Source organism: Hirundo rustica, chromosome 1 (genome assembly GCF_015227805.2).
Source record: "Hirundo rustica isolate bHirRus1 chromosome 1, bHirRus1.pri.v3, whole genome shotgun sequence".
In the NCBI taxonomy this organism is placed as follows: Eukaryota; Metazoa; Chordata; class Aves; order Passeriformes; family Hirundinidae; genus Hirundo; species Hirundo rustica.
Window position 1 is genome coordinate 32,022,398 of NC_053450.1, and position 23,668 is coordinate 32,046,065.

General features: G+C 39.9%; 1 protein-coding gene across 2 annotated transcripts; it reads right to left on the bottom strand.

Annotated features, from left to right (window-relative positions):
- Nucleotides 1-674: 674 nt before the first annotated feature.
- GDAP1 (ganglioside induced differentiation associated protein 1) lies at nt 675-13,095 on the bottom strand. 2 transcript variants are annotated; one of them, XM_040083898.2, is made up of 6 exons: nt 12,989-13,095; nt 12,478-12,670; nt 11,079-11,252; nt 8,524-8,618; nt 7,952-8,066; nt 675-3,851 (listed from the first exon to the last, which is right to left on the bottom strand). In XM_040083898.2, exons 1-6 carry the CDS (start codon nt 13,037-13,039, stop codon nt 3,469-3,471), a joined length of 1,011 nt encoding a protein of 336 aa, XP_039939832.1. In that variant the 5' UTR covers nt 13,040-13,095; the 3' UTR covers nt 675-3,468. The 2 variants fall into 2 exon arrangements, with proteins under 2 accessions (XP_039939832.1, XP_039939841.1); XM_040083907.2 differs by lacking the exon at nt 12,989-13,095 and adding an exon at nt 12,885-12,918.
- Nucleotides 13,096-23,668: the final 10,573 nt, after the last annotated feature.

Consider the following 23,668-nt stretch of genomic DNA (forward strand, 5'->3'; position numbering starts at 1 on the left):
CAGAAGCTCAAACTCTACCAGCTGTCTACCTGATCCTAGCAACTTCAAAGGTACTGAGAGGCAATGCACGAGAGCCTCACATACTGTTACTTCCTCCTCTGTTTAACAAGGAAGGAGGCCCAATACAGATTCCTACACTGCAAGAAAAAAAAAAAAAAAAAAGAGGGGGCTTAGTTTATGGGCAGACTAACACTCATTTAATGGGGCACACCATTTAGTCTTCCCAAGAACAATGTCACTGTGGACACATTATGTGCTTGTCATGCACCTTACAGAAAGGAGTCCCAGCTGCTGTACATCAACAAGGAATCAGGAACACACTCAGAAGTGAAGTGGGGTTGGATTTTTTGGTTTTTTTAATGGATTAATTGAATGTACAAAACCCGCTTGCTCTCCTTTTCTTCTTCTTCTTTTTTTTTTTTTTTTTTTTTACTTTATCAAATAGCTTCTGTTGGACCTCATACATATACAGCTCAGACAGATGACCAAAGTAAACATCACTGTTACTGCTGTTTCCATATACATGCAAGACAGTCTTTAGTGGTTTAAAGTGGTTTAAAATCTGTTCAAGGGCTTCTCTCCTTGAATAGCATCAGAGTCCTTACAGCAATACTGTGTAATCCTCAAATATGCTTTGTTTTACTGACACAGAAGATATAAACCAGACTAAAAAATGGTCTTAGAATTTATGTTTATTGTGTGGGCCCCACATAAAGATATGAAATATATCTGATGCATGATATGAGAGCAAATAGTAAATGAAAGCTAGAAGTTTGCTTTTCCACCCAATCGAGATAGTATACAGAGCTACCAGAAAGAAAATAAGCCAGGCTGAAAAGAAACTTTACAAGCACAATGCTGTCCTGCACAAAGAGCCAAATGCAGCATATGTTCTTCTAAATCTCATCCTATTTTGGGGAATTTAAGCATGGATTAGCCTTTTGCTGCCACCTGTACAGAAATCAATGTACAGAGGTACTTCAGGGCAGTGAAAATAAGTAGGATACTGAATAGTTGAACTAACAGACATGAATCAAACCAGTGATCCAAACTTTTCCACAGTAAAATTTTATCCACGCTCATCCTTGCAGATGGCAAGTTTAATTTTTGTTCAGTAACATTCGTTTTCATGTGAAGTATTATTTCAACTTTGGCCTCTCATTTACGCAGTATAGAAACCACACAAGCATAAGTAGCAGGTGTCAGAGAACAAACCTGTGGTAGAACCATGGAGTTATTTCCAGAGCTCTGGAGAGACTGGTGGTGTGATGAGAGTGCTCACAACCCTCTTATGCTGAGATCACAAACTTTTTCTCTGAAAAGTACTGTTTTCCTGCCTCAGAGGCACGCCAGAGCAGTGTCCTGGAGGACCACTGACATCTGGTGGTCACTTCACTCCAAAGAAGGTTAAGTCCTATATATTCAATTTTACTCTGACTTGATCAAATTACACTTCACAGGTGGTCTGACAGAAATACATGCCTTGGAAGCATTAAGTTAAAGGTCTTACCCTATGTTTATTAACTTAGTGGAATTTGATAGCTACAAGTAAATGCAGACGAACTCCAACACAAACAACAAACTCAGTTGAAGCTGCCAGTACATTAATAGTATTGTTGGATTAAACCCACTCTAGAGATAATAAAGGCTTTCTAAATAGAGCATATTTAAGTCAACAAGTTCTTGAGACCCACTGGATCATGAAATAGAATTATATAAAACTGTTTTTTTGACAAATAAAAATGTGCATTGTTTCCTATGCAAGATGTTTCTAATTACTGAAAATGAGTAAAGAGATTTAGGTCTACTTTTGCTACACAACTAGCACAATATTAAATAATGAGCAGGCTTATTAAATAATTTTATCCATATTGATATGTGTTAGATGATGAGACTGTCCAAACAGAAACTGCCTCAGTTCTCTCCTCCAAACTTGAGATGACCTTGGCACCTAAATGCAATTGCACAGAGAGACCACATCCACCAGCACTAGATCTAAAATGTACTTAGGCCTGTTAGCGCTGATTGTGGATAGGCAAACAATTAAAGCTATGTTTTGTTTGTTGCGGCTATGTGCAACTTGTAAACAAAACTCTGAGGCTTTCAAAGATTCATCAAGCATACAAAATTCTTACTAAACTCCCATGAGAATTCTCAGCCCTTCCCAAATGCTTTTTTTTGCTGCAAAATGATTTAAAGTCTACTTTCAGGTAAATGTACATTTCTTGTTGAAACAGGAGCTAATTATTAATTAGCTAAAACTAATAAAACTCACAGCATCTGTTGAATTGTAGGAAGTAATCAAAATGTTTTTCTACACCTGTCCTCCATGCTACAAGAGTGAAGTTTTGCAAAAAATCAGCAGCACAAACCATCTCCAAACTTACTGTATTTTTCACTTACCATCAACACTATCCCTTATCCATAAGTAAACACAGGCATCATCAGCTGAATGATTGCTAAATTTCAGCTTTACCTTCAATCTAGGCTACCTAACCAGACTGATAGATAGTGACCTCTTTTTAATTACTTATACTAAAAGGCATTGATCTGCATGTGTTTCCTAGTCAGCTGTGGCACGTTGTGAGCAAGCATTTTACAGAGACATGTGCCAAGTGTGCAAAAACTAGCCAGCACTGAGAGTGAAACACCATAGGGTACACGGGACACTCATAGGGAGGCAACTGTATCAAGCCACCCCAAAGAAAGCAGCAAATGTGCACGAAGATAGTTTGATTTGATTCCTCCAGAGTTTGTGGCTGTCGAAAGACAAGTGTCCGGTGTTTCGCCCCCATTTGTATTTCAGCAAAATTCTGTTATCTGTTGTCCAGTGGATGCCTCTGGAGAATTTCACTTGTGTGGTACACAAGTGTTCTTACCTGTTTCAGGTCTTGTTCCTGTACTGCTGCATGAGCATACACTGACAGAAGTGGCTTCACAAGACTACTTTTTAACACATTTTTAAAGGTCCAACTGCAAATCAACAGACAATGATCAGTACAGAGAAACTCGCTCCTGTACACAACAGGCACAATGTTCCAAATAAATCTTACTCTGAGCATTTAATGTAAGAGCTATTTTCCATGTTTTAACAATGCTGGTTTCTGCACAATAATTAATTTAATCTACAGTGAAAAGCTGCCACATTGCTGCATATCTAATAAATAAAAGCATTTTAGTTAGGTCAGCTACTGAGTAAAGGAGACAATAATCATGTTTTAACAAAGCACTATCACAGTTATAGGCCCTTGGCTGAAAAGAAAGGATCTTCCTTCGTCATCCCCCCAATACATATTTTTGAAAAATATCTCAGCATTGCCAACCCAACTCTACAGCAGCAGGAGACGATTACTCTGTGAAAATGTTCTAATTCACAGACATAATCATTCTTCAACGTTTATATTTTATTGGAGATATTTTCCTGGGGGGTAGAGATGCCCTTCACTCACCACCAGGGATAGACAAGGTCTAAAAATAGTTTTGCCTGGTTCTAATCGATAGCACCATGTTGGCAAATCTCTTCCGAAGACACAGGAAAGCAAGATAGCCCACCCCTGCCAGCATGCTGACCAGCAGGGTGGTGCCAAGAACCCTGGGAGCCCTTTTCTTGGCCACACGGAATGCTGTTGGCAGGACAGCCGAGATTAATATATTGTTGACATGTCCCAAAACTTTGTAAAATGCTTTTCTCTTCACAACACGCTCATAATAAGCTTCCAAGTTGGGCCGCTTTCCATTTCCCCAGTTTCTTCTTGCTAATCCCAGGAACTTCAGGCGATGTAATGTGACAGCAAGTGACACATCTGCCAGACTGAAGAAATCACCACAGAGCCAAGGCTGATTTCCATCTTCTAAGCAGAGATAAAACATAAAGTGTTAGGAACTAATGGAACATAAGCACATTTAGTTTAGTGCTACTTCAAAGTACCGTCTAATAAAGAGCAACAACACTTCAGCTGAAATATGACTTTAATCAATGAACGTTTTACTAATCCCTGTCCACTCTTTGCACAATATTGTAGTTTTAGGCTCAGCAGCCTGGCCTACATTAGTTAAGGAAAAAAGATCCACATTCCAGGTTCATAAATTAAAACCCACAGTAAACACTCATTTTCCTCAAGTACATTTCTGAAATCTGGATTAAATTAAAAGGACTGGAAAGGAGGAAGGCAGTTTAGCTTTTACTGAAAAGCTTTCACTTGTCTGAAGAATTTATCATCTTGCCTGTGTCACTCAGCTCTATGGCATTCACTCAAGAACTAACTCTAGCTAATTGTTGGAGGCTTTCAAGTCAAAAAGAAATGGATCACATTACTGACTTGCACCAAACATATCAGCCCAGTGAGATGAGAGAATTCGTCTACCTGTCCCTCTTTTGTGTCTCTCAGACCCCAAATCATGAGGGTTTTACACAGAGATGTTTGAGAAGTGACAAATATTCACACTGCTTACCACTAGTCAGGAGCACAGATGGAGACTCCAGGTACCCTCTCCAGTTAAAAGAAAGAGGTGAATCTTCCTGGGATGGCTCAGAGAAGGCACTGGCAGGCAGAGTCACACTTAGCTGTCAGGGATCTGAACCACCACCACCTGAAAGGGCTGACATGTACTGACTATACCAAGAGCTTTTGAAACCCAGGATATGAAACTTGATAGCCAGTACAGCTATCACAGCTGCCAGCATAAGAACTCTGTTGCAGCCTAGATCTCAAACAGGGAGGACTATGCTGTTCCCATCTCATTTGTAACTTTTGCAGTTCATCCCACACAGCAGGCAGGCAAAAGTGCTGGCACGAACACTCAGCAGCACCCCTCTGGAAACAGAAATTTTGCTATCTCCTTTCCTACACATTTTCCACCAGAGAAAAGCAACAGCAAAGCTGGTACCAGCCCATTTCAACTGGTTACACAGGTCTGGAAAAAAAGGCTTCTGTAGAAAAGGAGTGTATCCTAGGCTGCTGGAAGGATACCTGGGAATTCATCCAGTGGATTAAATAAGATGATGGAAAAGACCAAAGAATCTATCCTGTGCGAAAGAAAGATGCCTGCAGTGGCAGCAGTAGTAGTTGAGGGATTCAAGCAGTTGCAAAAGAAGCAGGAGCTCTGACTTTGACCAGGACTTGGAGAAGCACAGATCACAAACCTCCAAAGGGGGAATACCTCAGATAAAATTTCAAGAGGCAATAGCCCCATGTTTTACAAAATCCTGTAAATTGTGATCCCAGCAGTTTTCATAAGCTCATCAATACTGTATCCTTGGAAAGCCTACTTAGCAGAGAGAAGAAAGGGGCTGCTGCAAATGGTGGCAGATGTAGTTTGCTGAACAAAATCCTTCTGTCCTTTATTGAGTTAAAATATTTTCTGTGACTCTTCCACTGTTGAGTCAGTAGAAAATTTAATCTAGAATTTCAACTGCTGGTTCAAACCTACAGTCGTGATAGTAACCAGTAATTATTACAACAGCTATTTATAGAGATAAATGCAAAAAGTTATTGATTTGAGCAGATGCAGTTGATATTGACTGGTGCCTCACACTGCTCCCAGTGAAATCAGGGAAAGGACTCCTATTAGCACCACTGGGAGTTGAACCACTCAGTGAATAAGCAGAAGGCTAATCCCATTTAAACAGAATTTAGGATGCTGACATGGTTAAATGGCTGTGGGTATGGATTGGGGGAAGGTCAGCATTGCAGATGTCCTTTAGGAATGTGTTGCAGACCTGCTAGCTACCATGAAGAGGGAGATGATGCATTCTACAGAAGGCTAGCAGAAGTCTCTCAATTTCCAGACCTTGTACTTGTGGGGGACTTCAGCCTCCCAGATGTCTGCTGAAAATACAACACAGTGGAGAGGAGACAGTCTAGAAGATTCCTGGAGTGTGTAGAAGAAAACTTACTCCCAGCTGGAGAAGGAGTCATGGGTAATGTGGTGGGAAGTGGCCACTTTGGGCACAGCAACCATGAAATTATGGAGTTTTCAGTTCTGGGTGCAGTAAGGAGAGGCACCAGTAGAACTGCCACCTTGGACCTCTGCCAGACAGACTTTGGACTGCTTAGGAGGTTGACTGACAGAATTCCTTGGGAGTCAGTCCTTTGAATCCTAGCGAAGTAGTACAGGAAAGACAGGCAAAATTTAAGGAGGAGTTCTTAAAGGTACAGGAACAGGTTGTTCCCATATGCTGTCAGGGAAAAAGACCAGGCTGGTTAAACAGGGAACTTAGGCTGGCACTCAAGATAAAAAAGAGTGTGTCTCACCTCTGGAAGGAGGGGGGTAACTACAAGGAAATCATGAGGTCATGCAGGAGAAAATCAGAAAGAAAGCCAAACTGGAAGTTAATTTGGGCACTGCAGTTAAGGCCAACAAAAATAATTTCAGTAAATACATTGGCAGTAAAAGGAGGGCTAAGGAGTCTTGATCCTCTGCTGGATGAAGGGGGAAACATAGTGGGGGATGAGGAAGAGGCTGAAGTACTTAACGCCTTCTTTGTCTCAGTCTTTAACATCCAAAACCTGTGGTCCTCAGGATATTCTTCTCCCAGAGCTGAAAGTTGCTGATGGGGAGCTGAGTGAAGCCCCTGCTACCCAGGAGAAAATGGTTATTGACCTATCAAGCCAGTTAGACACCCACAAGTCTATGGGTCAAGATGGGACGTGCCCCAGAGTAAGAAGGGAGCTGCCAAAAACTTGCCAATTATTTCAATCATTTACCAGCAATCCTGTTTAATCACACAAGTCTCTTGCCTGGAAATTAACTAATATAATACCATCTACTTGAAGGGTCAGAAGGAAGATCCAGGAATCTACAGAGGTGTCATCCTGACCTTGACTGGGAAACATCATGGAGCAGATTGTCCTGAGCGCAGGACTACATGGCATGTGCAGGACAACCAGGGGAGAAGGCCCAGCCAGCATGAGTTTACAAAGGCAGGTCTTGTTTGGCCAACCTGACCTCCTTCCATGACCAGTGACCCACTTACTGGATGAGGGAAAGGCTGTGGATATTTCCTAGACATCTGTAAAGATTTTGACCTGTCTCCCAGAGCATTCTCCTGGGTAAACTGGCTTGGGTGGGTACATTCTTCATTGAGTGAAAAACTGGCTGGATGTCCAGGCCCAGGCAGTGGTGGTGAATGGAGTTATATCCAGTTGGTGGCTGATCACAAGTGGGGTTCCCCAGGGCTCAGTATTTGGGCCAGTCCTTTCTAACAGGATGAGAGGAAACGGCCTTAAGTTGCACCAGTCAGGGTTCAGATTAGCTATTAGAAATGTTTTTCACTGAAAGAGTGGTCAGGCATTGGAATAAGCTGCCCAGGGCAGCAGACAGCAGGATATGGTTTAGGTATGGTTATGATGGTGCTGGGTTGACAGGCAGACTAGATCACCCTGAGAGTCTCTTTCAACATTGATGATTCTGTGATTCTGCGAAAAAATTGACTTTCATTTGGGTGGAGGCAGGTAAGCAGGACTGCTTTCCAAGAGGGTGAGGGAAGGGGGTTGTTTAATGATTGGAGCAATTATTCAGATTGCTTATTCTGCATATACCACAAATATCAGCAGAGTATCTGCACAAGATTATAATAAACCTGTGTTATACATTAAGGTTATGATCATTATAGTGAACTGAAGCCTCTGCCTACATCAACATTCTTGTAGTTACTTTTTTTTCTGATTTTGTTGATAAAAATACTAAAAAATTGTGCAGCTAAGTATACTCATTTTGCTGAAAATGTGATCAAGCACTCTCATAAGACAGTGAGAACTCACTGACTGGAACAGTAAAGTAAGCTAGTATTTAAAACAGTATTGATCCCTTCTCTGATGTAGTGATCAATATATAGTAAAAGAATCAAATCTGACACAGTAAAAATTGTTTTATAATGGTGTTGCCAACAAGTTTACTCAGTACCCTCAAACAGAAATATAAACAGGATTTAACAAGAAAAATTCCTTACCTGGTGTTTCCTCATTTCGCCGCTGCAATTCAGTCTCAACCTGATCCAAAACTTTTTCCAGTTCATCCAATATTTTCTTTAGATATTTTATATTATCATGATCCAGCAGTTTAGACTAAATAGACATACAGGTTAGTGTTTTAATAATTGTACAGTTTATACTTTTATCAGAGAAGCTTATACTTAGGATACTACAGTGTTTATTCATAAAATGTGATCATTTTCTCCACACAGTCAGCTGGATACTACATGGATGCTGGTGGCAATTCAGAAAACAGAAGAAAACTTTAGAGATCCAGATACTAAGGTATGCCTACCCCTGCAGAGTGCTCAACATCCCAACATCGGCACTGATGCGTATTTACCTTTGAGGTCAGTGGGACCAGTCCAGTACTTCAGCACACACTTGAAATGTGTAGCTGATCTGAAGACAGACTGTTTCATGCCTTGAAGGGTTAAACCACTGCATGACATTACTGGTAATGACAAGTGAAACAAATGATTATATTGTGACCAAAAAGTCTAACACTGACAAGCTCATAATAAAGGGTCCACACAAAGGGCTTTCTTACCTTAAGGCGCTTCTGTTTTGCTATATAGGCATCTTGAAGGTCTGGATTTTCTTCTGCAAGCTTCTTCAGTTCAGATTCTGTGTTACTTATTTGGCCTGATTAAAAAAACCAAACAAGCAAAACAAAAACAAACAAACAAAAAAGGCAAACGAAAAAAAGAATGACAAATATTAGATATCCAAACATACTCATAATGCAATCCACAGAACTGATCAATCGCCTGTGTACGAATATCACACCGAAGAAATTGGAAGTGCTGCTTCAATACAGCATCTGCACCAGGTTAAGATTTAAATACATCACGTTTTGGAAAACTTAAATGCTTTTGAAATTGACCCACCATACCTTCAGCTCATCAGTTTGCAATGTGAAAGTGCTGGTAGGCCTGCACTAAGATTTTGTCACTGTACGTCATAAGCACAATTTTACAGCAAAAGCCTAAATTCCACTGAATATGGAGCCAAGGTGTTTTCATTTAGCTAAAATGAGATGCCAAAGTCTGTGATCCTTTTGGAAATGTTCTTTAGGAACTGTGTGCATGTCCTAGAAAAACATTCATTATATTATTTAAAGAAGGAATGATGTGAACAGTTTAAGTTGATTTTACTGATTTCTACCAACATGTACAGCCTTTTCCTTAAAATTGGGCTTTGCTTTAAAATGCCATACTTACAAATCTAGAATACCAAAAGACAGATTTATAAATCTTCTAAAAATAAGTATTTCTAATCATAAATCGAGAACAAAAGAATAATTATAGAGCATGAATCACCTCTCACTTGTACTTGATAATAAAAATTAGTTACAATTAAGTCTGATAAATTAAACTGATAAAATTTTTTTCTAGAGAATAATAAACTCACTTTTTTATATATTCATTTCAACATGACTTCAATATAGTGCATGAATAAATTGAAGGATGTACTCATACAACTAAAATCTTACATATGCAATTAATTACTTACTTGGATTTTGTATCTATAAACATGATACACAACTGGTGCATGACTTATCATATCTAGCACTCTGAAAAAAAAGCGTTTCAAGCTGAAAACTAAACCATCCAGGAGAAGTTTGAACATGCAAAAGAATTGTTAAAAAACATCCACAGCCTTTAAAAAAAAAAATGCTTCAAATAAAAAAAAGTAGGCTATGCTTTAAACATAAAAAAGATAAGAAAACATCCAAATTTACATGAGCAATAATGTTAGCTCTACCAGTATGAACATGTGCAAACTGAGAACAATTTATACCAACTACAACCTAGAGTGGAAGAATACATACAGCAAGAAAAGCAGAAGACAATATTGTAAAGTAAACTATAACAAAAGCACTGATTATTACCATGTGAAAACAGAAGAACTATCCACAATGCCTATGAGCAAAGTAGAATTGTTCAATAAACATTTAGCACCCACATTTGGGAAGAAAAAACAAAACAAAATGAAACAAAAAAAAATTAAAAAAAAAAAAAAAAATAAAAAAAAATTTAAAAAAAAAAAAAAAAAAAAAAAAAAAAAAAAAAAAAAACACAACAACCACACACCAGACAACACACTTCTGTAAGAGAATAATTCATGTTCTTGGACAAGGAGGAGTGGCTTTAAACTGAAGGAGGTAGATTTAGATTGGATATGAAGAAGAAATTCTTTCCTGTGAGGGTAGTGAGGCACTGGAACAGATTGCCCAGAGAAGCTATCTGGGAGGGAGTGGACTTCCCTATCCCTGGAAGTCCCCAAGGCCAGGCTGGATGGGGCTTGGCACAGCCTTATCTAGAAGAAGTTGTCCTGCAGGGACATTGAAACTAGATGATCTTTAAGGTCCCTTCTAACCTAGGACATTCTATGACCTTATGATCCTATGATTCTATGTTATTTCAGTAACATCAATCATGCAACTGTATGGAAAATTAACTGCCTGCCTTCACTTGTGGCTAGTGAGAGAACTGATTTACCAAAAATTTTAAGGAGGAGGATAAGACACTTTGTTGGCAATATGATTTCTCAAACTAACACAATATCACCTTTTATGGTATCATGGACTTACTAAGAGTATAGTTGTATTACATTTCAAAGAATCTACTGTATCTGAGTTTGTTCTACAGAGCATTCTAAAACATAACACACACACACAAAAAAAATCAGCACTATATAAATCACTGACATTGACAAAAAAATCAGAGATCTCAGAATTTAATTGTAAACAGGGAATCAGCATCCAGCCATGCTGTCAGGAGTTGATACTCGTCCTAGAACTACTTAGTTCTTTTGTAATGCACAGAAGGAAACATAAAGGCATCAGTTAAAAGATTGCCTTTTAAATGGTACAAAAATTATCACCAAAGACACCTCAAAAATAACACTTCCTCTTTCCCATTTTCAAATCACAACAAAATACACAAGCAATAAAAGTATATGCACAAATCATCAAGGACTGCAACTAAAATTCATAAGCTATGCTCGGTATTTTGTGTTTAAGGTGGACTTAAGAAAGAAGATGAATGTAATGCAGCAACCTACTAAGTTATAGACATTCAGAGCTACACCAGTACATACTGCGGATTCTGCTGGTAGCATAGGCTGGAATCATGGAGTCCACTGTTAACTCGGGGTGCAGGATGCAGCCATGTGTGTAGGCATCCATAGGCAAGGAGTCTAAAAGCTCTCTGTAGTGTTGCACCCTTGGATAATACATGCTCCCCTCCTCCGGCATTAATCTTGGTACTTCCTCTGCAAAACAAAGTTAAAAATTAAGTTATGAAAAGAATCTTCTAATTGACAAAAGCTCATTCAGTTATGTCCAGCTGACAGGGGCAGGTGACACAGCCACAGGTAAGAAAGCTTCACTTGTTCCCCAGCATAACTCAGTGGTGTGACTGCAGCACAGAGAAATGTATATTTGTAGTTAATTTTAAAATGTTTTATAATTCCAATTCCTATGCAGCAGCCCACCACATAAACACATATTTAGGAGGCTTTCAAATCAGAAAACCACACTCAGCTCTGTTACATCTAGAAATGAGCGACTGTGACATACAACCCTGGGCACAGCTGAGACTCCAGGAAATTGTTATGGCTGAAAAGTAACTGCTCCTGCAATGATGTAAAAATTACAGTGCAGGAATCCTGCACAAAGCATGATTAGAAGTATTCCTGCACATCAATGAGTATTACCCTACCCTCGATGTACCTGGGCCCCAACTCCCCAACAGCACAAATTATGTTCACTCAACAATGAAGTTTTGTTCATGCCTCAGAAATTGCAGCACTAAATCCCTGAAATACAAAATGTTGCCATCTTCACACCTATACAGAATACAGATCTGCATTTCTTTCAAAAATTGAGGCAGTTTTTTTGGTGGTGTTTGGTTGGTTTTTTAAACAGTACAAGCACAAAGAACTTCAAAACCCTGCAAGTGATTACTTCCAAGGCTTCTCTTCCTGCTCTTTTACCTCTTCATTCCATTTTGGATCCAAAAATAATTTGCTCATTCTACTTCCATTGTTCTACAGAGGATTATTCTGAAATTAAGCACGTTTCTTCTTATCTCACAGGGAATCTGGACCTGCTTGACAAAGGCAGTCATGCAGGCAGTCATGCAGTCAAGAGTCAGGCAGCTCTGTTCAGTGTTATTTTTCATGGCAGTGTCACACCAGGGTTAGTGCAGCACAGTGCTGCTGCCGTTCCAGGCCTCTCCATCCTTCCTGAAGCGCTAAGGAGGATAGTGGTAGGTTTTACTTATAAAGGTTTACTCATGGAAAGCCTTCAGTTCATTTTAGAGGAATATGTTTTCAACCCAAACTGCTAACTATTAGAAAAGCCTGCTCACTTGTGAGACTATAAACATTTTCTGCCCTGAAGGACGAGTCCTGCAGCGACACTGCTGCCTGCGGCATTGCTGTAGGCCTACAGGGCGAGGGGGAGAACCACATATTGAAATGTCTGTGGGATTACCATCTACAAACGTCGCTTCAAGGTAATCAATAATCTGCGTTGCCTCACAAATGATGTTTTCCCCATGGATCAGGACGGGTACTTCTCCAGAGGAGCTCAAGCGCATGAACCACGGCTCGTTGTGCTCGCTCAGCGGCAGGTTCACATCGTGCTCCTCGCACTTCAGCGCCTTCTCGGCGATTGCCAACCGCACCTGGAACGGCACCGCTGGGGTCACCCGGGAGGCATTCCCGCCCGGCCGCTCTCCCGGCCCCGCCTCGGCGCACCCACGGCCGCTCCCCTCCATCCCCATCCCTCCACCCCTCCATCCCTCCATCCCCCATTCCTCCACCCCTCCATCCCCCATTCCTCCACCCCTCCATCCCTCCATCCCCCATTCCTCCATCCCTCCATCCCTCCATCCCCACCCCTCCATCCCCGTCCCTCCATCCGCCCTGCCGCGGGCGCGCAGGGGCTGTGGGCACGGCGGGAGGCGGCGATCCGGGGCCCCGCGCCCCCGCCCACCCCTCACCTTCTGCGAGGAGAAGGACTGCGTCCAGTGGTACAGCACCAGCGGCGCCATGCCCGGCTCGGCTCGGCTCGGCTCGGCTCGGCTCGGCCCGGCTCGGCTCGGCCCGGCTCGGCTCGGCTCGGCTCGGCTCGGCTCGGCTCGGCTCGGCTGGGCCCGGCCCGGCTCGGCTCGGCTCGGCTGAGCCCGGCTCGGCTCGGCTCGGCTCGGCCCGACTCGGCTCGGCTCGGCTCGGCTGGGCCCGGCCCGCGGCGCCGGGCGCGGAGCGGCGGCCGTGCCGGCCCCGCGCCGATCCGCTCTTGGAAATTACCCGAAGGGGATGCCCGGGGGATGCGGGGGACACCCCCGTCTTCTCCCCAGCCTCACTGCTCCGAGGACAGCCCTTCGGAAGGGGAGAGCGCCTGCAAAGCCGTCTGCAGCATCCCCCAAGAAAGCGCAGGAAGATGGATGCGCAAGTAGGGAAGGTCACATGGCAGGATTTAGCCTTTTATATTTATTTGAGGTTGCTTTGGTTTTGTTTTTGTGGGGGTTTTTTTGTTTGTTTGTTTGTTTGTCTTTTTTTTTTTTTTTTTTTTTTTTTTTTAAACCACCGCTTCCAGTATGAATTTCAGAGACATCGGCAACACGCACTTGGGGGGGGGGGGGGGGGGGGGGGGGAATAAAAAAAAATTACCATAAGTCTTCCAAATTGGATCTTGTGGGAATAGATCCTCTATTGCCGAATGAGTCAGCAAGAAGGAACAAAGCTTTAAAATAACTTCCTTTGCCTCCAGATGTGTTCTTTCAGTCTCAAGAGAGAAAGTTTCTTCTTAATTATTTTTTTTTTCTAGACAAAATTAGAAAATCTAACAGTTTTGCAGGGCTTTTTTTTTTTTTTTTCATTTTCCCTGTGTGAAACAAGGTCCTTTCTGAAAAGCATTTGATACAAACAATGGCTTACATCATCAGGAAATGCCTCTTCTGTATCTTACACTGGAGGTAGTTTAGAAGATGTGATTGCTGACAGTACATTAGACACTCAGCAACAGCAGGCAGATTTTAGCAAAGTAAAAAAAAAAAACACAGTGAGATTACAGAGCCCAGAGTATTGCTCCCTTCATTCTGACTGCTCAATTCCCAGTAAAGGCTACTACTTCAGGTAAGCCTGATAACTCAGTCCTACGTGCCATTTTTATGTAACAGATGAAGCCCACAATCAGTATCTGAAAGACCTGAACGCAGTATGTTGAGAGCTGTATCCCAATTACAAGAACATTTGAGGGAAATTTTGACTAATGTTAAGCAAAGGAATGGATTTAAGTCACTGAGACAAGGTAATGGACAAATCTCATAAATAAAAAAGGAAGAAACAAAAAAAGCCAGCTTCCAGCCCTGTATTGGTCATGGGAGTGGGCACAAGGGCAGTGCCATGCCTTCCTCAGAGACCACTCCCTGCTAGAGTCACAAGCCAAAATAATCTCTTCAGAAGGTCATGCATGATGAGAGGCTTCTCACAAATCCCAGCTGAGAGCCATCAGTGTTAGTGATGGTAAATCCCACATTTAGGGGAATGTAATTGTTATGCTTCAAAAAGTTGGAGAATGTGCTTAGAACTGACAAGAAGGATGCAGTTGATGGCATTACAGCTGGATTTACTTCTCTTTAAGATACATGTCTTAGGTTAGAGTGCCGGAATATCCTCTCATGCACAAGGGCTTTAATCTGTGACTCACCAATACATGGATATTCTCACAGGTCCCTGCCTAGGCTGCTGTACAGCTGTTTCTCACACCTAGATCTTACAGTAGTTCAAGGAAAAGAACTGGGAACTGGTGGGGTTTTTGTTTATTTTTTGGTGCTTGTGTTTTTTTTTTTTTTTTAATTTACACAAATTAAGCACTCTTTCAGATTTCTGTTTTGCTTTTTTTTCCTTCATTTTGCCTTTAAATCAAAATGTTGTCATTTTGTCAATTACCACATAGATCACTACTCTGTTTCTCTTGGTACAGCTAGTTAATTTAATATCACACACGGACTTCTGTGTTTGAGTTATATTTTGTTACCTGGTTTAGTTGTCTCAAAAGGCAAGGAAATGTATCTATCGTATAACACATTAAAGAAAGAAGGACCAGCAAGAACAGTATTCCAGGCTTGTTCAGACAGAGCAGCTGCAATCATATACAAGTGTTTCTTCTTCCTAACCTAGTCATCCATATTGCTATGAAATACAGAAAAGACACTGACTTGTTGGAGCAGGCCTGGAGGACCAAGTGATTAGGGGGATGGAGCACCTCTCCTCTGAGGAAAGGCTGGGAGGATTGGGATTGCTCACCCTGGAATAAAGAAGGCTTACAGGTTACCAAATTGTGGCTTTCAGTACCTCAATGGAGCCTACAGGAAAGACTAAGAGGGACTTTTTACAAGAGCATATAGTGACAGGACAAGGGGGAATGGCTACAGACTGAAAGACAGTAGGCTTAAATTAGAGATTAGGAAGAGATTCTTTACTGTGAGGGTGGCAAGGCACTGAAACATGTTGCCCAGAGGAGCTGTGGACTCCCCACCCCAAGAAATGTCCACGGCCAGATTGGAAGTGGCTCTGGACCAACCTCGTCTGGTGGAAGGTGTCCCTGCCCATGGCAGAGGTGTTGGAAGTGGATGTTCTTTAAGGTCCCTTCCCCCCTAGGCCGTTCTATGATTCTCTGATAAATACCACGCCCGTGTCCGTGTTTACAGTCCGGTTCCGCTGAAGAGGGAGTGCCCGCGGCCGGGATCCCTCCGGCCCGACAGGGCTGCTCCCACGCCTGACCACACGAGGCCTCCCTTCTCCAAAACACCGTGCATGGGACCTGCCTTCTTCCAGAGAGGACGACACAGAGACGATGCCTTTCTCTTCGGAAAAAAAAAAAGGAATCCATCCGTCCTATGTTTGGCCCTCTACCTTCTCATACCCACAGAAATGCAAGCAAAAGGGCCAGATTATGAAAAAGCTCACCACATCCTGGAACACCTTGTTCCACAAGCATTTGCACAACCGAAATAAAAGTCTCTTTAAAGGCATGTTTAATGTGTAGGTGCCATGAAAACACAAGCAGCACAAATGGGAATCTGACTGGCATCTTGCCATCTTCAAGCACACCCCTAGCTCTGTGTGATAAATCATTTTTCCTACCACACTGATGTTCTTGCCCTGTTTCTCTACATGGCCTCTCTTGGGCCTTTTTTAGCATCCTATACGCATTTAAAAATATATATGTATATATGCACACCCCTCAACAAGTTTTTTTTTAATGCACATATTTTTACATAATGGAAAGAAAATAACATTTACAGCTAATGCTAAAAATAATAATAAAAATTGATAAACAGTTATATAAATTGGGTCAAAGATCTGGAAATCAGTATTCTGGTAATCAATTTTCTTCTTTACTTCACCTTTCACTCCATGTTATTAACAAGAAACACATAGGTCAGATGTGTCATTAAAGTAACTGATGCAAGTTAAAAAAACCTAATTTTTTTCCTTATCAGATCAATTCATTGTGCATACTGAAACCCAAATTTATTAGACTACAGGAGCCTTTTTTTTTTTTTTCTATGCAGCCAGAGCCATTATAGCTGAAAATTAGCTGGATTCTGTGTATGAATCATTAACAGATGCATTGGTTCAATTCCAAGTGCAGAAGTGGCCTAATTGACAGTGCTGCAGAAGTTAATACTCATTATAAAAGTAAAATTCTGTTCTGGACCTTCTGTCATCAACGGTTATTGACTAAATTCCACTGGCAGATGCTGCTTTACTGGTGATGATATGAGCCAAAACAACATAGCATTGAACTCAGGTACATGGCTGAGATTTAACAGTGTCACAAGAACTTTAATATGACTGAAAAATTAGATATGCAGCTATACAGAAAGTGTGAGAGCAGCGTTATGACTTGATAGTCACAGCTGAGACTATCTGTGCCCTAATTTAACTGCATATAAAACCATGCAGTGATGGCAATTCTAGATAGCTGATTCATGTTCTCAGGAAGTATAATTAGTCAGTTACCATTTTACATCCAACAAAATCAACCTAGAATTTATTTAGTCCCTTTCAAAGTTACTTAATATATCATACTAGGCTTTCTTCAGGGATTTCACCACAGAATTCTGCCAAATTTTCACTAAATACTATAGTATTCCTGTTAGATACAAGAGTTTCATACGTAAATACTTCAGCAGTACTGCTTAATAACTAATTTTTATATAAAATTCTTAGTTTTATAGTAAGCCCATTTCAAAATAGTTATTAATAATTTTGATGGAACAAAAAATATTAGTTGTTCTAATGATATATAAATCTCAACAGTTTTGATGATTTGGATTAATTTTCCTGAAATATTAGGCTTTTAAGGCACTCACAGAAAGAGATTTAATATATTTTCATCAGGTGAAAAAAGTGCAATTTCTCAGCTGTAAAGCTTAAAATCTGGGTATTAACATTAAAGCATTATCGAGTCTATCCCTCCTCAAGCTTTTATGTAAACAGCTTCTTTACTATAAAATCTAATATATCAGCCGAATTCAAAAGATTTAAAACTGTTTTTATACTTGCCCATGTTTGTTGTGTCTGTGCACATGTGTAATATGCTGGCTCACAAGCTTGGACCATTACCAAGCTTTTCGGAACAATTCTCTATCGTCACTTCACATGCCTCATCTTCCCTCACATTAACTTAGATGAGTAAGCCACAACAGTGAAAACTTTGTACCTCTGTGCAGAGCATCCAGGTGTTGATTTTCATACCGGTTTTAATCTGACAGTGATCCCACTTTGTTTGCACAGCACTCTCTGGCACACTGGCTTTTGGCTGCCCATTAAAACTCAAGTATTATCAAAACACAAACAATGATTGTAAGAAATAGTACCTCCCAGCTATTGCCTGTGGCCAAAACCAGAGTGCACAACTTTGACCTTGTAAAACAGATGGGACAGATACTGAAACAAAGTCCACCAAAGTTAGGGGGGTGATCTGTACTGACTTCAGTGGGTCCTGTACCAGCTCTTAGGCCAGTTCAAACTTTATTACAATCACAATGCAAAATATAAATATCCAGTAACGGGATGACACCCAAACACAGAAAGCCTTAAAACAATCTAAGGAGTTAAATACAATTTTGTAAAATGTCCTTTGAAGTCTCCTGTGGTATTTTCTTCGACTGGAAAACAGTTTTAAAAATCTTTCCTGAAAAGTTATAGATATCAGATTCTTTCCATCCCAGAAACAAAGCCAAAGTTTAACAATTTTCAAAATTTTTGTTCTAAAAATCTTGTTACACTTTCTATTGGAAACATCAACATTTTGAAAAGTAAATTTGTAAATAAGTTTAAGCATTTTATCGTTTTCTGAGTAGCAAACTGCTCAGAAAAACAGCTTTAAGATGCTTTAAAGCATAATTGTGTACTTCCACACCTTGTTATTAACGAGTAAAAAATACAGGCCACTAAGGAAGATCCATTTCTTTTAACAACATTAATCACTGGGACAACGTAGAAATACAGCTCTTATTTAAATAAGGAAATTCTTGTTTCCTCAGCCTTAGTTCTTGCTGTTTGCTCACTACATTTGTGCAAGCTTGACTAAAACAGTAACAGGCAAAGTATTTGACTCCTTGAAATCTCATTTCACAAGATAGTCATACATCCATGTTAGACAAAAGTTAAAATAGATATATATATAGATATATATATAGATATATATAAAAATTTTGAAAAGCTTAGGTCATCACTTGTCCCAGAGCATGCTGCACCAGCACAGCAGCAGTGATGGAAGCTGTTCTGTCCTGGGCCACGATGGGCTCCACACCACCACAGGACAATCATGGTTGCTGTCTGGGCAACACAGCTCACATGTGCTCATGGCGAGATGGGAGACATAGGTAGAATATTTTCTCTTGCTAAGGCTTTTTTTCCCCCAGTCTAAATCACATTATTTATACATCACTATTGCATTGTCTTTTCAAATTATAGAACAGCAGAAACAACAAGAAAATTGTAGTGGTCAATTATGATACATCAATTAACTGTATATTTACTGAATTTTGAAAACTAATTAATTCTTATTGCTTGAAATAAAAGAACAGCAGACTATAAAACAGCTGATTAAATTCACTATCAGATAGCATGCAAACATAACATTCACCTAACTCCTCTCAATGAGACCCTCATTTGTGAAAGTAAAAATAGGACAAGATACAGTTTTGGGCAGCAATAGATCTGGGCACCGAATCACTGCCTATGTTCTTTTGGCACTGACTGAAACATGCTGGCATGATTTTTTTTCTCAACTGCATAACGTCACTCACAAATAGAGAACAAATACCAGAGCTACTGCTCTGAAAACACACTTCCCCTATCACATTTAAAGAAATCCCAACGAGATTTTCTTAAGAAAAACAGAGGTAGGATATTAGTGCCAGCTGAAGGCAGGAATATTTGCTATTTAGCATTCACTTAGTTATCTGGAGAGAGGGGGGGAAAAAAAAAAAAGCACTATACAGAGAGAGGGATGAATTTAAATCCTGTGTGTGTAACTGATACAAATGAAAGTATGAAGTTGTCTCTGTGCCCTGTGCGAGCTCAGGGGAGAAGTGAGGGCAGCAGGCGATGGTATGTGTCTGAAATAACAAACCCTCTCCACTAACGCCCGAGCTAATGCACCGGTGCGGGGGCAAAGCCAGAGGAGACAAGCTGCAGGAGCTGAAACAAGCTTTTCAAACTTTACAGAGATGTGCAAACTGATGGGGGGGAGGAGGAAGACGTGGTGCCTTGGCTAAATTTCTGTAGTGTCCTGTCAAGTCCATCGGGCAGAACACAAAGGCAGAAGTTGACCTGTACATTATGGTCCTCAGAGCAAAATACAAACATTATATTAACAGAGCTTTGGGACAAGGAAATAAGAATATTCTTTTGGCCCAGGGGGATAATCTATCTTTTCAACATGAATAAATTGACATGGCTAATTCTTGCCCTTGAATAATTAAAACTTCCCCTCTAACGTGCTAGACAGGCCACTGCCACAGACCTTCATGGCTATCTTACTTCATTTCAGTATATTGCACAAAGTGAGAAATAACTGAAACTGGAAAAAAATAATAAATCTCAGCTTCTCTCTGATTTCACTTTACAATATATTTTAAGTTTTGACATTGTGTGTGACCCAAGACAGTTGAACAAAGAGCTATTTTTTAGTTCACCTTTCCTCCTCTTCAAAAGCTTCATGCGTTAGCATTTCTAAGTCAGTGGAAAACATAAACTAACATAAAACAGGAGTCTAACAAGTACAGGATTTATATCTTGGAGCAGGTCTTAATACTGTGATTAAATTTGTATTCCCCCTAAACTGCATTTTGTTTGAACTCCACGGCTTGTGATCCCGTTTCCTCCCGTTTTCTTGATGTCAGCTACTTCAGCGCTGGCAGAAGATCCCTCTGAACTGCAGCTGCATTTGTAAATGTTTCATCAAAGGCCTGAACGTCTGGTAAGCAGCAGACCCGGTGGGTGCTACGAATGTGATCCGGGTCTATCTCGGGGAGGAACAGCATGACCGTATTTACTGCCGATGCTATTCTGGGGGCTGGATGACGTGCTTCTCCCCTCTGGCTGTGCAACACTTGCCCGTTCATCTTTCAACACTCACTCCCAGTGTGACAGGATGAAATGAAACAAAATTTACTGGTAGCAAGCGTACTTGCATATTGAAGACTTCCATTCTAACAACTTCATGCACACACGCACACACAGTTTTATTTCAATAATCATGTCAAACATTTTGTACTCTAGGTAGATATGATTTTAGGTTCCATTTGAAAAGAATAAAACCATAGGATAAAGAAAAGTATTACCTCATAAAATAATTCAAATTATAATGGGGGCACAAGCTTATTTGTCCCCATAAATGAACTCTTAACTCAGGACAGTGGCAACAAAGTAGGTCCAGCTCTGCACAACACTTCCAAATGTGGACAGCAGCTGCGTCTCCCAAAAACTGTGAAAGCAGGGAGAAAATACTGTATTTGTTAAAGCAATTGTGCACGTAGAATCACCTCTTCCAAAATTAGGCAAGTAGTTTGCAAACTGAAACTCACCCAAAAGCCAGCAGAATGAGCCAGGCACTTCCAGTCATTGATTAAACCCAACCTAGTGCAAGATCTGTGCTAGACTTTCCAAGAGAAAGGAGGAAAAAATTTTGAAAACCAGAACAAATGAAAAACTGAACAAAGTTTCAGATTCAAAGAACATGCTCATTTTTCACACTTCAGAGGTAATAAATTTTGCCTTTTTTTTTTTTTTTTTTTTTTTTAATCTAGAAATATGCCACTGACACGAAATGGCTCAGAAAAGATCACTTTTGTTTTGTTTTTGTCTCTTAAGACTATACAAATAACATTCAGCACTAGAACTGGAGAATCATAAAGCTGCATAATGCCCGATTCATTCCCTTTCTGGATACTGAAATTTAAGGTAGGAACATCCTGACATCATACATTTTCAGAATCGGCTGACATTTTTTAAATATTTCATTTGGCTCAATTTTGTAAATATGCAACCAGCTGGTAAAAATAAAATCTAATTTAAAGTTTCATTAGACAAAAACTACAGTCTCAAACATACATAAAACCAAAACTATATCCCTTTACATTTGAAGACAACACTGCAACCCCCAGCTTCTAACTTTAGCGTGTTTTATCACAGAAACAGTCCTCCAGCTCTATTAAAGTTTTGTTTTCATAGCAGAACATCTCACAAGCAAAAATAGCAGATAGATAACTGTGGGTGAATTAACAAAATTTTTGCAATGTTGTCACACTAAATAAGGGAACTTCAAACCCAATTTTACTTCTCAAATCGGCTGGAAAAAATACTTTGTATCTAACATAACAAGATACTTTGTACCTAACATAACCAAATACCACGCAGGCTAATGACAAATTTTCAAATAAATAACCTAAAACAGAAGCTAAGGTGATCTCCACAATGGACTTACCAGCACAGGTGATTTTAGGCATACATACAAGTGAACAATTTAGTGATAAATACATGCCAAACCAAACACAAATTATTATTCTGTAAGACAATTACATTTATTATGCATTCAGGCATAAGAAAATATCATATAATTGTTTTTCAAATACATTATTATTAGGAAGACATGCATTCCATGGTTAGAGCAGACACTGTCAGAGAAGAGATATTTTTATATTCTGCAGAAATCTTAGATTAAATTCCACCATTACATACTTAATAAAAAGTATAGGTGGTTTAGAAAAACTCAAATAATGGATAATTTTTCATAAGGTTATGATCTTTTGTAAAAGATCATAAACTTCTACATAAAATTATTTTATTTAATATGACTACTGCAGTTTCTAGAGGATGATACTTTGATAAAAAGCACTACAAAACCAAACAAAAGGCTTAAAACTCTCCAAATCATAGTTTGTTTTTAGGAAAAAAATAGTGCAAATACTAATTTATCAATGTCTATCTTGTACTTGCCAGAAACACTTAACACAGATACGCATAACTTATTCACATGCAGAGCTGCAAACACAAACTCATGTGAATTCACCAAAACGAGCGTAAAAACCGTTCTGCACCTGCATAACACAGAGACAGACATTCTAAATTCTGCATTGTTGGTTGTGTCTTCCAAAGTGCAGAATCTAAGCTTTAAGTGAAATTTCAGTGGACAAATGGAAAACCATTTTGCAGCAATGTGGTATTACAGTAAGTGCATTTGCTAAGAAAACCAGTTTTCAAGATGCAGAGCGGGCTGGATACTGTAATCCACACAGTGAAGCAGTTTCTCCAGCATATAAAAACATCATGAAAATTTGTTACGAGCATTGAAAAGGCCAACAGAAGAGAAGTAAATGAAGAATGAATGAAATCTCATACCAGCTGGGTGGTTTAATTCATTGGTTAGGCTGATTATGATGCACTAACCCTGCTATAGTCTTTTATATAAATTTAAATATCAAAATACATTAAGGTGTTTGACTTGCATGTTAGCTGTGGTGAGAAAAATTTACTTCCTCGGGACAAATATTCCTGAATAAACTTATCAATAGGGTGCACTTCTCAACTCAGTCATAACCAGCATCTGTTTGTCTTTTACTGTTTTATCAAAAATCAGTTAGAGTAAGCCGCATTATCCTCACCAAAGTTTAAGCAGATTGAGGGAGTGGCTTTCTATTAATGGTCTTTGGAGCACAGCCTGCTTAGCCCTATGGTAATGTCCTCTATAGCTCAATTCCTCTATTGCAGACTTTGTTAATGGAAACATATCTCAAAAGTTACTATACCGTGCATAAAATACATATTTACATTCAGTATCAAACAGCAAAACCCTCAGCTTTTGCATCTCTGGCAGCGTTTGCCTTGTTTTCTCCATCATAAACTGAAAAAAAAAAAAAAAAAAAAAAAAAAAACCACACCAAAACCACCAAAAAACCAGTAATATTTAGAATGACAGTGATTTTCAATTAATTTCACAAATGGATTCACTCAGAAAAAACAATTATCTGAGGTATAAGAAGCACCAACACTAATTCATTGGTGAAATGCAACAGTTTGTTCAGATCTAATACAGCAAAACAGGAGTGTAACATTAGCCAAGGCCCTCCAAATGTACTTCAAATTAGAAATATTAGATA

Bases quoted from the DNA above. Each gene is read 5' to 3' on its own strand.
- GDAP1 (XM_040083898.2), bottom strand. From the start codon at position 13,039: ATGGCGCCGCTGGTGCTGTACCACTGGACGCAGTCCTTCTCCTCGCAG. The intron at 8,619-11,078 runs GTATGTACTGGT...TTTTTTAATCAG, and splicing joins TGCTACCAGCAGAATCCGCA to GCCAAATAAGTAACACAGAA. The intron at 3,852-7,951 runs GTAAGGAATTTT...ATCTCTGCTTAG, and splicing joins GCGAAATGAGGAAACACCAG to AAGATGGAAATCAGCCTTGG.